The 16,141-nt window shown below is 34.6% G+C and overlaps 1 protein-coding gene across 2 annotated transcripts in view; it reads left to right on the forward strand.

Moving 5' to 3' along the window:
- Positions 1-16,141, forward strand: part of CCBE1 (collagen and calcium binding EGF domains 1) — a 332,621-nt gene that overhangs the window by 278,187 nt on the left and 38,293 nt on the right. For both annotated transcript variants that reach the window (XM_003759973.3, XM_031945901.1), the window contains one exon: positions 1,481-1,533. In XM_003759973.3, the coding sequence (XP_003760021.1) occupies positions 1,481-1,533 (53 nt within the window). The remainder of the gene's footprint in view (positions 1-1,480; positions 1,534-16,141) is intronic.

The following is a 16,141-nucleotide window of genomic DNA, read 5'->3' on the forward strand; positions in this document are numbered from 1 at the left end:
TTGGAAATCTTCAAGTATAGGCTGAATGACTTTATATGATACTGTAGAGGGAATTCTCAGTCATTTACAGGTTGGATTAGATGACTTATGAAGTTTCTTCCAAACCAGAGATTCTGTGATTTCATATTTAACCATATCAGAAAAAATTTTAAGCAGATCTATTTCTTGACAGCTTCAAAACTTAGTTAAAAGGAGTGGGTTAATTTTCTATTATACCTATTGATTGCTCTTCAAAGAAGCCACTGAGTCCCTGGAGAATGGAGGTGGCTGTATTAAAGAATTTCTGGGCCCCTAAACCCAAAGAGTATTATAGGTAGATAAAGTGACTGATGGTCCTCCTCCAAAGAAGAGGTCCTTGTAATAATAACGTACAAGAACTGAGTGAAAGGGAATGGCCTTAATTTTTAAAGGGCTAAAGCTGATGATATGGGACTAGAAAAAATGCTATATCAATGAGAAAGAGGAAAAGGAAATAAATATTAAAATTAATAAGTATTAATTTAATGGGAAGGAGGAGAAGGGGAAAGGTAGCAATAGTGATAGGGTTTGGAAGGCAAGAGTCTGGGAGGTATAAAAAAGAAAAAGAGCAAATCTGAAGAAAAGGAGAATGTCTTCAATCAGAAATGAATACATGGCAGGAATCACTTTATTTAACATTACACAATCATTAGCTGGAAAACTGCCTCAAACTATATTTATAAACTTAGATAATTCAGGTGTCATTCCATAATTTATGTTTGGAGTAGTATAGTAATATAGTTCAAAGAACACCAAGCAAAAATATAGAAGACTTTGGTTCTAGTCTCATTTTTTTAATATTTCAAAAAAAATTTAAGGTAATCAGGGTTAAGTGACTTGCCCGGGATCACACAGCTAAAAAGTGTCTAAGACCAGACTTGATCCCAAGTTCTCCTGACTCCAGGGCCAGTACTCTTTTGTCATTTGTGCCACTAAGTAAACATAGAACTTTGCATGAGTATTTTTTCCTTGAGCTTCAGCTACCTCATCTGTAAGTAAGCTGAGATGAGCTAGGGTCCTTAGTAGTCCTAAAGTTCCAAGATTCTAAGGTTCAATGAATATCTCTATAGTGAAGCAATTGGTGAGAGTTCAAGCCAATGTACTTGATTTATAGGTTAAGAAGGATTATTTTCAGTATAACTAGAGAGAGGGGGAAATGCTAGTATTAAGAGATCTAGAAAAGTATCCTAGAGCTCATTCAGTCCAATTTGCACATTTAAAAGATGAAGAAACTGAAGCCCAATAAGGTTAAATAAATGCATTTTCTAAGGTCAGATGTTAATGTTAACGTTGTGCTTTTTGAACTCTTTGAGCCATTAGCACTATATTTGTACCACAGAGACTTTTTGGGAAATAATTTCTTTTTAAAATCCTGATAGAAATAAATAAAACCTGATAGAAAAATATCATTGTAACTACAGGTACCTTCTTGTTAAAAATAGCATTCTTGTTTGTTTTTTAGGAAAAAATGCTGCAAGGGTTATAAGTTTATCCTTGGACAATGCATCCCAGAAGGTATGTAATTTTAAGTAAAGCACAGTGCCCTTAGATTTAGTCACCACAGATCATTTGAAATATGTACAATGTGTATATATGTGTGTATACATAGTAGAAAGCAAGATTATTTGGGATTGGGGTTTTTTACTATTAAACATAATATTTCATTCTGTATTGGTCTTATATGGCTAGTTGTAATCTCTCTATATCTCAACCTTTCAATGATATTATTGAGTCTTCCTTGTTTTTTGGATTCCATACATAAATAAGGAGATTTAGTTCTTTAAGAAGAAACATCTACGTTCTGAGTTTGAATGTGGCCAAATTTGAACTCAAGTAGTCTTGCCTCCAGGATCAGCAACACTGAACCATCTAGCTGCCTATCTCCTTTTACAGTTGAGGAAATTGAATGCCTAGGAGAAGAAGATATTATTAGAGTTGAGATTGAACCCAGTTCCTTTTTTTAAGGGCCAGTGCCTATTCTGCTATGCCAAAAAAGAGGAAGAGGCAGCAGGAACAATGGGAGTTGAGAAATATGTGTGACAGTGAAAAAGGGGATGTAGGAAAGGAATTGGAAAAGGTTCCCAATCAGGGAGGTAGAGAAATGAATATGGGGCTGTCACCATCATTTATATCTAAAAGCCAAGGGTTCATAAATAGGGAACTTCCTCAAATGCATCTATATTTAGGGTATGATCATTGAGATCTAGGACAATCAGGAAAGACTTCCTGGAGGAGGTAGGATTTGAAGGATGCCTAAGAAGATTGTAGTGCAGTGAGAAAAAATAATAATAATTGGCATGGACTAGTTGGGATATTCTAGATGAAATCGAGGATTTTCATAAAGCAGTAGCAAGAGATGATGTCACAACTAAGAGTCAAATTGTAGAAGACATTGAATGCCAGGTTAATAGTATTAATTGTATTCTGGAGATAGCAAGGTATATTGAAGATCTTGAGCAAGGTTTACATGTGTAAAAATGGTGTTTGAAAAGAATAATTTGTCAACAGTTTATAATATGGTTTGAAACAAATAGAGACTAGTGACAAGTATGTCAACAAAGAGATAATTGCAATAGTCCATTTGTAAGGTGAGGAAGACATAGATTAAGTGACCATAAGAATGGAAAAGAGGAGACAGATTTAGAAGATTTAATGGTCTTTTTCTTTTTGTTTTTCTTTATGCTTTTTACTTTTATAGATATAGATGTGCATGCATACACATATTATTATTATTTCCAGGATTTGGGGCAATTATAAATAAAACAGCTATAAATATTTTTCTAATGTTAAGTTCTTATTTACTTTTAATAGGATCCTTAAGATATAATCTAAGAAATAGGATTGCTCAGTCATATAAATTGTGTGATTTTTATTATATATTCTCTTTTTTCTCATATTTCTATGGTTACATCTTACAAGGAACCTTGAATAACTTTGATTTATGGAGGAAAGACCCTTTGTTGTAAAAGAGCTCATAATGATTGAATCAGATGCTTTTTATGATAAGCAAAAAGATTATTAGAATCTCTACAACTTTCAATAAATTGTAAAGTGGTAAAGGCATGGCCCATTGGTGAATATTACTTGTGAAACACTGTTTGTTTTCTTTGAATGCCTTTAATAAAAATTCTAACAATTCATTTGTAGATGATTCTCTTAAAGATGTTGCATAAATTGGAACAAATGCACATAGATCAGTAGTTATTTATTTATCTTTGGTCATCTTTTTTTAGTGCTAATAAAGGGTGGGATTGTTTTTCTCTATACCTTTGAGATCTTCTCCTCTTTCAGATACCTTGTATCAGTCCTTCAACATCATCACAAATATTTTGTCTCCAGTATCAATCTCCTCCATATCTACTTGGACCATCTGGCTGTTTTTCCTGTCTTTGTTCTTCTTACTAATATTTCTGCATCCTTTATAAACACATCTGAAATTGTGATGTAAAAATCCATGGTATTTTTATTGCCCTTGATGAAGAAAAATTTATTATGATGACTTTAATTTTTTGCATTTTTCTTATCTTTGTAGCCCTCTTATTTTTGTCGTTGAATACCCTGGGAGAGGCTTTGCTTAGCTGAATTTTTTTCTATGGTTTCTTTAACCAGCAGCTGCTCTCTGCTTATGATATGATACTTTCAAAATTGTCTGTCATTTCTCTTTGAAAAATTTTATTAATGAGTTCATATTCTAACCAGTATTGGCTTTGGCAGTCATCTTGCTTTCTCTTTCTGGCAAGTAAGTCAAATAATAAAAATCAGGTGAGGCATAAAATGGGGAAATATGTGCTCACCAAAATATTCACTCTGATGAAAAAGATCCAGTGTGGAACCCAGGTCAAAGAAATATTCTTTGCCAGTGAAGAGGTTTTCCATATGCTATTTGGGAATAGCAGTGTTGATTGCATCAAACCCTTGAACATTTTGGAACTTCCTAAAGAAGAGCTTTGTGATCTTTGCAAATCCTTGTGATTTATCGTGTTCATCCTCACTATAAAGACCAAGTGGATGAAGAATGTCTGTTGTCAGGTTTCAATGTGCATTTTAATGAATATCTAATGTGTCTTATCAATGGGTATGCAATTCTGAGACAGGCAGTAGAGATGGGCAACAAATTTGTCCAGAGACAGACAAGAAGAATAAAGACTATATTACCTTTGGGAAAACTATAGGACTCCTTTAGGACTTCAAGATTCTTATGAAAGCAAAGGCCAAACTTTTAAAGTATTAACATTTTATATGCTAGCATAATATAGAATACAACTGCCTTCATAGAATTTTAAATGATTACTACATAAAGGAGAATGGGAAAGTGTGTAGTAGGTCTGAACAGACTACAATATATAATCAATGGGAGACTCCAAAGGTCAAGAGTAAAAGATGTTCATCAAGAAATTATATGATGGGGCAGCTACAGCTAGGTAGCACAGTGGATAGAGTACCAGCCCTGAAGTCAGGAGGACCTGAGTTCAAATGTGATCTCAGACACTTAAGACTTCCTGTGTGACCCTGGGCAATTGACAACCCCAATTGCCTCAGCAAAAAAATAAATAAAATTTAAAAAGGAAATTATGTGATAAAGAAAATTATTTTAGACTGGTCCTGAGGATGACAAGTGAACAATCAGAATCCTCATTTTGTCAATACAAAACAAGGAAGGCCTTCAGCACAATGGGTCATGCATCTGTGGTAAACTTATCAGAAAACATAGTCATAAGTCACACTGAATGCACAAATATAGAGGATTTTCGATCTGTCTTATTGGAAGAAAGTTCTAAATTGAAGATATCCAAGATCCATTAGTAATTGAATATGAAAGAGTGACAGATTAACATCTAAAAAAGTCATACTAATAAATATCCCATTTATAATATGGTTGATTGTTTCTTTAATGCTGAATTTTGTCATTTTAAGTTTTTGTTGTTTTGTTAAATTGCCAATTTTTGTCACAATGTTTTATTACCATGTAAAATTCAACTTCCTCAGGGGGCAGAGCCAAGATGACAGAGAATAAACAGATCTTTTTCTGAACTTTTTCTGGCTTCCCTCAGATCAATACCAGATCAAGCCTCTAAACTGGTTTTGGAGTGACAGAACACACAAATATTTGGAGTGTAACAAATTTCCAGCAGAAGATATTTTGGAAGAAGTTCAGAAAAGATCTGTTTCAGTCAGGCATAGAGAGGCAGCTGAGCACAGGGACAGCACAGGGACCCAGAATGGTGTGGCATCCACACACAAGGGGAATCTACTGGGAAGCTTTTAGCCAAAATACAGCAAAGTTGTCTATTCTGTCCTGGTTCAAAAGTCAGTGGATCCGCAGACTAGCTGTGAAACATTCAATGTAACTACACAAGGCAAATAGTGAGCCTCTGATCTATAGAATAACATGAGACTTGTCCATGCCCACCCAGCACAGGAAGGAAATCAGCAGCATTGGCCCCAAAGCATGTGAAGTATGTGTGAAGTTGCTGTCACCTAAAGAGAAAGCTTGGAATAATCTTCCTTTTGCCCCAAGAGCCGACTTCAACCTTTAAAAATGAGCAGAAAAAGCAAAAAGAACTCTGACTATAGATAGCTTTTATGGAGACAGAGAAAAACAGACCTCAAATCTTAAGGACACTAAAGGCAAATTGTCTCCAGACAAAGCCTCAAAGGGTAATATGAGTTGGTCTTCATCTCATAAAGCTCTCTAGGAAGATTTTAAAAAGAATCTTAAAAGAGAATTAGAAGGAAAATGGGGAAAGGAAATGAGAACTTTGCAGGAGAGTCTGGAAAAGAAAACACAAAAATTTTGATGAAAACTCCTTTTAAAATAGATATAGAGAAATGGAAAAAGACTATAACTCCTTACAAAATAAATTTGACAAAATGGAAAAAGAAACCAACTCATTTAAAAACAGAATTTGTGAAATTAAAAAAAAAACAATGAACAAAACATCTCACTTAAAATTTCAATTGGCCAAATGCAAAAGGAGATTTTTAAAAAGTTAACCGAAGATAATAATTCACTATAAATTAGAATTGAACAAATGGAATGACTCAATGAAACTTCAAGAACCATTCTACCAAAACAAAAAAAGAAAAGAAAATGTAAAATATATCATGGGAAAAACAACTGACCTGAAATACTTGAAAATCATGATTAAAAAAAGCCTAGATAATTTCTTTGAGGAAATCATCAAGGAATACTGCCCTGATGTCTTAACCAGAGGGTAAAGTAGCCATTAAAAGAATTCACCAATCACCTCCTGAAAGAGATCTTGAAATGAAGACTCCAAGAATATAATAGCTAAATTTCAGAATTATCAGATCAAAGAGAAAATATTGTAAACAGCCAGAAAGAAATAACTTAAATATCAAGGAGGCACAATCAGGATTATCCAGGACCTAGCAACTTCCACTTTAAAGGATCAAAGGGCCTGGAATATGATATTCTGAAGGGCAAAGGAACTTAGATGGCAGCCAAGAATCAACTATCCAACAAAATTAAGCATTATCTTTCAAGGGAAAAGATGGACATTCAATGAAACAGGTGAATTTTGTTTATTTCTGATGAAAAGACCAGAGCTGAACAGAAAAATCTTCAAATAAAGAACTCAAGAGAAGCATAGAAAGGTGAAAAGAAAAGAAAAAAAAATTGTTTCTTTTAAAAGTAAAAAATTTTACATCCCTACATGGGAAGATGATATGTTTAACTCTTGAGAATGTATGGTTCTCTGGTAAGGGTGTACTTAGGGGGTGTAGGTACAGTTTGATTTTATTTGTGATGTTATAAAAAAAGAAACTAGAGATAGAAAGGGGATTGTACTTGAAGAAAAGAGAGGTAAACTTAATTACATCTCATGAAGAGGCAAAAAAGGCCTATTACAATTGAGGGAAAGAAAAGAGGAATCTGAGTATTGTGTGAACCTTACTCTTATCAAATTTGGCTCAAAGAGAAAATATCAGACTTATTTAACTCACAGAGAAACTTGTCTCACCCTATGAGCAAAGTAGGAGAAAAAAGAGGAAAAGAAAGGGGGAGGCGAACAGAAGAACAGAAGGAGGAGAAAGGAATAACAAAGAGGGAGGGACTGTAAAAGGGGAGGACTATTTGAGGAAGGTGATGGTCAGAAGCAAAACAACTGGAAAGGAAGGAAAGGGAAAAAGGAAAGAGAAAAGCATTAACTTAGGGAAAATAAGATGGCAGGAAATACAGAGTTAGTCATTTTAATTGTGAATGTTAAGGGGATGAATTCTTTCATAAAACAGAAGCAGATAGCAGACTGGATTAAAAGCCAGAATCCTAAAATATGTTGTTTACAAGAAATACATTTAAAGTAGAATGATACATACAAAGTAAAGGTAAAAGAATGGCGCAGAATTTATTATGCTTCAGCTGAAGGGTAAAAAAAAAAAAAAATCAGGGATAGCGTTCCTGATCTCAGATCAAGCAAAAGCAAAAATAGATCTAATTAAAAGAGATAAGAAAGGAAACCACATTTTGCTAAAAGGTACCATAAATAATGAAGTAATAGAAATATTTAACATATGTGCACCAAGTGGTATAGCATCCAAATTCCTAGAGGAGAAGTTAAAAGAGCTGCAAGAAGAAATAGACAGCAAAACTATACTAGTAGGGGATCTCAATCTTGCTCTATCAGAACTAGACAAATTAAGCCACAAAATAAATAAGAAAGAACCTAAGGAAGTAAATAGAATTTTTAGAAAAGTTAGGTCTATCATACCTTTGAAGAAAATTTAATGAAGACAGAAAAGATTATACTTTTTTCTCAATGGTACATGGAACTTACTCAAAAATTGACCATGTATTAGGGCAAAGTCAAATGCAGAAAGGTAGAAATGGTAAATGTATTTTACATCATGATGCAATAAAAATTACGTGTAATAAACAGCTAGGGAAAAATAGACCAAAAATTAATTGGAAACTAAATAATCTAATCCTAAAAATGAATAAGTGAAACAACAAATCATAGACACAATAATTTCATCCAAGAGAATAGCAATAATGAGACAACATACTAAAATTTAGGGGATACAGCCAAAGAAGTTCTTAGTTCTTTTATATCTCGAGATGCTTGCTTGCATAAAAAAGAGAAAGAGAAGATCAATGAACTGAGAATTCAATTAAAAAAGCTAGAAGAAACAAAATAAAAACCTCCAATTAAATACCAAATTTGAAGTTCTGAAAATAAAAGGGGAGATTAATAAAAATTCAACTTTCTTTCTGGACTATTTGCTCTACCTCCTCTGAAGCAACATTGACCACAGGGAAATGCTTCTACACTAAATAAGTGGGAGTTCTTTCCCATTGAGTGAGTCCTTAAACAAAAAATGTGATTTTTCACTAGGGTCCCAGTTATGCTACTTTCATTCTTAACTCAGCACATCTCTAGAAAGTGCCACCTCCTCAACATCAGTCTTGGCCTTGGATGAGCACTCTCTTTCTTTCTTCATCTGCACCCTCACCACTTTCCCCTTCTCCTTTATATTTTGTCTTCCACTATTAAAATATAAATTCCTTGAAAGTAGAAAGTCTTGTTTTTTTATATTTATATCTCCATCCTTAACATAGTACCTGGAACATAGTAAACAATAAATGCTTTATCAGAATAACAATTTCAAAGTGTAGACAATAACTAAACATTTTGTATTTCATTTCTCATTATTAGAGCATTAGGACAACTTTTCTTTTTAAAATTTATTGACTTATTTGAAAGGATGCATTTTGTTTTAATGTAATATATGTATCCATATAATATATATATATATATATATATATATATATATATATATATTTACCAAAATCCAGACAACCTTGCCAACACACAAAGTACATGCCTTAAAAATAGTTAAACAAAACCGCCTGAGAGTGTAACTGCAATTATTAGTATTTCACTTTTCACTGTTATGATTTACCAGTCAACAGAAATGAAAAAAACGGACACTCTGGCTTTGAAAATGTGGCAGCAACATTGTTTATATTTGATTTGAGGTTTGTTGTCTTTTAATATTGTCTTTATATAATGAAAGAAAATGTATATATTGTTCTTTTGGTTCTGTTTTCTTCATTCTATCTCTTGATACAAATTCTTCTATGTTTCTCTAAATTCTTTTAGGCAGTTTTCTAGTGATTTTTAGGAACTTTCTTCTTTTAAAAAGTGTGTGCTCATGACTATTTGTCTCTTGGAGGTAGATAATTCAATTATATACTTATATATAAGGTCCCAAAGAATATCATATTTTTATCAGATACATAACAAAGATTTTTCTCCAGAATTTTTCTATGCTTTTTGTTTTTCATGTGCTACTTTTTATTGTGAATACTCTTATTTCTAATTAAATTAAAAAGTTTTTATTCCAATTTCTCACACTGTTTGATAAATGGAAATTTTTCTCTCTTGTATGACTGGAACAAGTAATTTTTTAATCTTCCAATTTTGTGTTTTTCCAAATATTTACATCATTGATCCAATTGAAATTTAATGTGAGGTTTAGTTTGCTACCAATTTTTCAACATATAACAATTTCCCTAATATTTATTAAATAATGTTTTCTTCTCTAATATTTTATTCTACTCATGCAGATACCAAATTAACAGTTCAAGCCCTTATCACCTTTCACCTGTGCTAATGCTATAACCTTCTAAGTGGTCTCTCTACCTCAGGCCTTTATACTTTCCAGTCTTCCTTGAGGTGGCTGCCAAAGAAATTTTCAGGGGCAGCTAGGTGAAACAGTGGATAGAGCACCAGCCCTGAATCAGAAGGATCTGAGTTCAAATGTGGGCTCTCAGATACTTAGCACTTCCTAGCTGTGTGACCCTGGGCAAGTCACTTAACCCCAATTGCCTCAGCCAAAAAAAAAAAATCTTCATAAAATATGTAGACTGATCCATGTTACTACTATCTTTTCTTTCACACAAAATTCCATTGGTTCATTATTACCTAAAGAATCATAGATAAAATTCTTTATTTGGCATTTACAGCTCTTCATAGCATAGTCCCTTCTTATAATTCCAGCCTTTTTACAACTTACTCACCAGGCACATATTTGGGAGGTAGAGCATCACATGGGAAGTGCAGAAAGTTGGCTCATATGATTCCATTATAGAGTATATGGTGGTGAGTAAGTTGTTATCTTCAATCCCTCTTCCACATTGCTGCCAAAATGATATTCTTAGACCACAGCTCTTTCACTCCCCTGACCAATAAGATCCAGGACTTTCCTGTTTCCTATTCCTATGATCTAAGGATCAAATACAAATTTTTTAGATTTTTTTCAAACCCTTCACAAACTGACCCCAACTTTTAGTACTTACTACAGATTACTCCCACTCTACTTCCTGTATACTATGGTTCCAGGAATACTCTTTTTTGAGGTTGCTTACATATGGAACTACAACTCTTTTCCCTGTGCCTTTGCATTAGTTGGCTCCCATGGCCGAAATGTACCTCAGATTTACTTCTTAAAATCACTTCTTATAGTTGTTTAGTCATTTCATGAACCCTTTTGGGGTTTTCTTGGCAAAGATAATGAAATGGTTTATCATTTCCTTCTCTTGCTCATTTTATGGACAGGGTTTAACCTTATCACACAGCTAGCAAGTGTCTGAGACCAGATTTGAATTCTTTTCCAACACTCCATGCTGTATGAACACCACCTACCTGCCTCAAAATCACTAGCTCCCTGCAAAACTTAATTCAGATGCCATTTTTTCCCTGGGACCTTTCCTGATGTTAGTTCTCCATCCCAATATTATTCATTTTTACATATTCTATATGTACTTTTGAATAACACATTTGGCACTCAAATAGATTGTAAGCTCCTTGATGCAGGAAATATTTCATTTTTGTCTTTGTATAACCAATGCTTAGTATAGTGCCTGGCACACAGCAACACTTAAACTAAATGATTGTTAATTAGTCTGATTCTGCTGACTGGCAGCCTAGGTGTGGCTTTGTTGCTCTGGGCTGCAATAAAAGACTTAATTCTCTTCTTTTTTGAGAGAAACTGCTTAGAAACCATTTTTCACCATAACCAAAACGACTGTGGTCCCTCCCTACATTAGTAGACTTCAAACATTAGGGCTCCTACTGCTAAAGTTGCAACTGGTATCACTTGTCAAAGTGATAGGGAATAGTGATAGCAAAAACAGAACCAAGGGGAGAATGCAGTCACTATGTTAATATAGTAATGAAAGAGACCGGGCTATGTCAAGATGTCAAAAATTTGTGATTTCTACTAGATAGAAACTGCTTCCACTAACATAAATTATAACATTACCTATAATTTGGTAACTAAATTTTGAAAAACTTTCCTGAAACTAAGCTATGATAAGTGATTTGCTTGTAGTAAATCAACTAGTAATTGTCAGAGGCTATACTTGAATCTAGATCTGCCAGTTTCCTGGAGGTAGAGTAAATAGTGTTGGATTTGGTACTGCGAGGACCTGAATTCAAATTTTGCCTCATACATTTAATTATGACTCTAGGCAAATCCCTGGGCATGAGATCTGCTCAGTTATCTCATTTACCAAATAAGGGTAATAAGAGTGTCTACTTCACAGAATTGTTATGAAGATCAAATGATAAAACATATATAGTGTTTTGAAAACCTTAAAATACCATTTAAGTGCTAGTTGTTATTATTGTTGTTCTTATTACATCAGGCTGAGGTAAACAATAAATCAAACAAATTTAATTTTTTAAAAAGAGCTACGTCCAAATCTTTGGGTCTGGGAATTCCCTCCCCATCATCTACTCCCACTACCAGAAGGAAGAAATACAGTACACATCTCCATGGGACAGCAGAGTGGCTCATTCCAAACTTGTCAATAATGTTTTCACTGTGTTGAAAGCATTGGAAAGAAGTCATACTAGATGAGGTGGTGGAAAATGTCCAAATTCAGCCAAGTTAAGCATCCAAGGTTATTTCCTTTCTTACAGGAATTTATCCAACTGGGATTCAAATCCTTGAATTTCTCTACTCATCTTAAGTATCCCAGTCTTTTTTCTATCTCCTAACCCAATTTAAAAAACCATAAATTCCTTATTAGAATTCATATGTAGTGGGGAGGTGTATTGGAGCATGCCCCTTGGATTTGGGCAGGCAGTTGGGACATTTCTAGTGATGTACTAAGAAAAAGAAACTTAGAGTAGAAGTAGCCAGAAATTTCAGATCCAGACCCAGGCTATCCAAGACAAAAAATATATCCTTGTTGTCATGTGTATGTAACTTCCCCTGCTACTGGGGGAGGAAGGAATGAGGCAATGGGAAGGGGACAAAAATCTTCTCCTCTATTGTTGGAAATCCAAGAAAGAGTTGGCACTGACTGTCCCAAGAAAGAGGCTATCTCAAAAGACACAAAAACCCATCTCTCCTTACTTATCAACCAGTCCTTTTTGGCCTATCTCTCCCCATAGGTAATGATAAACCAATAAGGAAACTTTAGTTTCATTTACTTTTTAAAGCATGTAGTCATCAAATACGGGCTAAATTAGTGCCCAGATTAGGTGTTTCATCCATCCCACTATTCACAAATTTCCATTTAAATGACTTAGCTGGTTTTCCTTCCTCTACATCCCCTGGAGAGCTTTTGGTTTTTATTTAGATATCATAAAGGGTCATGCCTTCATGTACACATCAAGGAACTATGATATTGTGGATGTGTGCAAACCTTCTCCACTGAAGTAAATGACAAATCATCTATAATGTCATAGGCCTAAAAGAACAAAGACCTAGGACTGAAAAGAACTTTTGTGATCATACAATTCAATTTCTTCACTTTATAGATGAGGAATGTAAAGTCTAGGAAAGTTAAATAACTTTTCCAAGATCATACAAGGAGTAACAGAAGCCATATCCTAGCAAAGATCATCTAGCTCCAAAGACAATTTTTTTATTCTTTAATATTATTTTATTTTTCCAAATACATGGAAAGATTGTTTTCAGCATTCATTTTTGTAAAACTTTGTGTTATAAATTTTTCTCCCTCTCTTCCTTATTTCCCCACCTCCCCAAGAGAACAAACAATCTGAAATAGGTTAAATATATGCAATCCTTTTAAGTACATTTCCATTTTTGTCATGCTGTATAAGAAAAATCGGACTGAATGGGGAAAAAAAACATGAGAAAGAAAAATAAGTAAACAAGCAAAAAAAAGAGATGAAAATACTATATTGTATTCCATATTCAATCTCCATCGTTCTCTCTCTGGATTCAGATGGCTCTTTCCATCCCAAGTCTATTGTTATTGTCTTAGATCCACTCATTGTTGAAAAGAGCGAAGTCCATCACAGTTGATCATCTCACAATCTCATTGTTATGTACAATGTTTTCTTGGTTCTGCTCACTTTACTTAGCATTAGTTCATGTAAGTTAAAGACAATGTTTTTTAACTGTGCCATTTGGCCTCCAAGTTAATAGATTTCAGGAGTTACCTAAGGCTCAGAAAGGGAAGGAGGACTTGAATCCAGGTCTTCCTAACTTCAACTTCAGCATTCTATCCACTATGCCATAATGCCTTAAGTATGGAGGGATCATCAAAGCTACACTCAAACTAAATGTTTTTTACTTCCCACTCCCTGACAAATGCTCACATCTGGCATTACAGAGCAATGGAAAGTAATTCATGGTTGCAAAGAGTGAAAGTTCTATAGAACAAGCAACTATAACACTAGATAAAGAGAAAGCACAGAACTTTGTCCAAGTGGCAATGACAGTTAGAGTTAAATGAGTCTAACTGAGACCAACTCTTCCAATGGAAACTCACAAATTAACCCTACAAGTTACTTGGGGACTCCCCAAAGAAGAGCCCTTTTGGAATCAGAGAAAGGGGAACTATTGGAACTCCATTTGGAATGGGCACTGATTCAGTAGAATCCATATTTGTAAGAAGCAAGATCCAACCTAGGAAATTTCCTAGTCTATTGTTTAGAGAATCATATGTCAAGATTTTAGAGATCATGGAGTCTAAGTCCCTTATTTTACAGATAAGGAAACTGAGGCACAAAGAGGTTAAGTAATTTGTACAGTATCAGCTGAGTAATAAATGGCCAGGTCAAAATCTCAATCCATGCTTCTTGACTTCAAACCCAGTGCTATTGCACTACACTACCCAATCTTGAAATCATGTTCTAATATTAGAACAGTCTCTCCTCCCATGTCATAGCTAGTGGCCCACCCATATTACCTTCCCCCCTGTAACAGAATGAAGCCAGATTTGGAGCTTCCAAGAACAGTTTGTCTGTCAGCACCTAGAGGGTAGTACAGTGATTAATGAGATCTTGGACATAAGTCTGAAGTAAATTGTTCATATTTATCACCTGGGTTAGAGCCAAGCATCCTGCAAAATCCTAACCACTATAAATTCATGAGAATTGAGAGGCAATGTACTAACTTAGGCCATTAGAACAGCTGCTCAGATTAATACAATTCTATAGGTCAGGGCTAATTAAATTCTGCATTGTCACCTCTTTCTTTTAACCCTGTCATCCTATCCTACCCAAAAGTATAAGCTCCTTACAAGAACCCACAGACAGCTTTATTTTGAAGGCCTCCTTTGAGATGATGCGGGGAAGAGTGTGGAACTTGGAGTCAAGATCTGATTTCTAGTCTTCTTTAAGACATTTACTAGCCACAGGCAAATACTTAACCTCTCAGTTTCATTTTTCTTGTAAGTCAAATAGAAATGACAATAACATCTATAACTCAGGATTATTATGAGGAACAAATGCATATATGTAAAATGCTTTGTAAACCTTAAAAGTGCTATAAAAATGGTAGCTATTACTCCTAACCCCAGGCTTGGAATGCCATCTTCATCCTATGGTACCGGCTGCTCATCATTACCTTATCTAGCAACTTAAAGCACCATAGCTCCCCTAACCCCAGATCACAGTTTATTTTTTTTTAATTAACAAACTAGCAGCCTTCACAAATGTACCAAATTCTTCCTTCAAAAAGTGTTCTATTCTCAGTCCTTTCCCCCTCAGAGGAGCACACTGCAGACTTACCAGAGGAGACTAGGATTGGCAAGGACTATAGATGTGTCTGTATGGTACCACAGAAGCCATCTAGTTCACCTTCCCTTCCCATTTTACAGCTGTGAGGAAATTGAGGCATAGGTAATTGAGACAAGTGCTGTGTCCAAGATCAGACAAGTATTATATCTTAGAGGCAGCATCTGAACCTAGGTCCTCTGATTTCAAAGCCAGTAATTTTTCTATTGAACCATGTTCCTTCCTACTACCATATTTTGAAAAAATTTAAATTTTCTTCACTATCCACATGCCCAGGAGAAGTACAACAGCTAGTTTTGCAGCTCTTAGGTCAGAGAATGAGACCATTTATGGCAAGGGAAGGGCAATTGAAGCAGTAAAAAATGTCATGGTTCATAAAATGGAAAATGCCTACCCCCTATCTATCTGTGCCCAGAAAAAGTATATCAGTCTTCTTACCCAGGAAGAAGCCCTCTATTTTTCAGAATTTAAATAAATAGAATTTCTATTGAGAGAAAGACATTGCATTCAGTAAAAACAAGCAAACAAAAAACCCAACCTGGATTTGTGCGTATTACTAGTTGTGTGAATTTAAGCAAATGATTGTATCTTCTAAGTACCTCAGTTTCTTCTCTGTACAATTAGGGGATAGAAACAGTGAACCTCTAACGTCTCATCCAACTCTATGTCTCCTTAACAAAGGCTCCTAGGAACTGTACAAGGTAGGACCAGGAATAGAAATGCAGAGTAATTGTTATTAGAATTAGAGATCTGCAAAATTACGTAGGATATATGTGACAAATTCTGTCTCACAGTATTTGAAGCACCACCACCAATTCAGGTTAAACTTAAATTTCTGCTTCCTTTCTAGACTGAATTTCTCATTCCCTTTTCCTAATTTGGAACCAGCTTGGAAAAACAAACTTTAAAACAAGGATCTCTAAACATTTTTGATCATGTATCCCTATCAGTTAAAAAAAAATCCTGAGCACAGATCTCCATTATATGTATATTAATTTATATTTAAATTATGTGTATATACTCATGCATACAGACATATACTCACCATTGCCCCAATAATTGTGTCCATTATAAAAATTACAGAAAATTGAAATATAAAA

The sequence above is a fragment of the Sarcophilus harrisii genome, chromosome 1, assembly GCF_902635505.1.
Source record: "Sarcophilus harrisii chromosome 1, mSarHar1.11, whole genome shotgun sequence".
Classification (NCBI taxonomy): domain Eukaryota; kingdom Metazoa; phylum Chordata; class Mammalia; order Dasyuromorphia; family Dasyuridae; genus Sarcophilus; species Sarcophilus harrisii.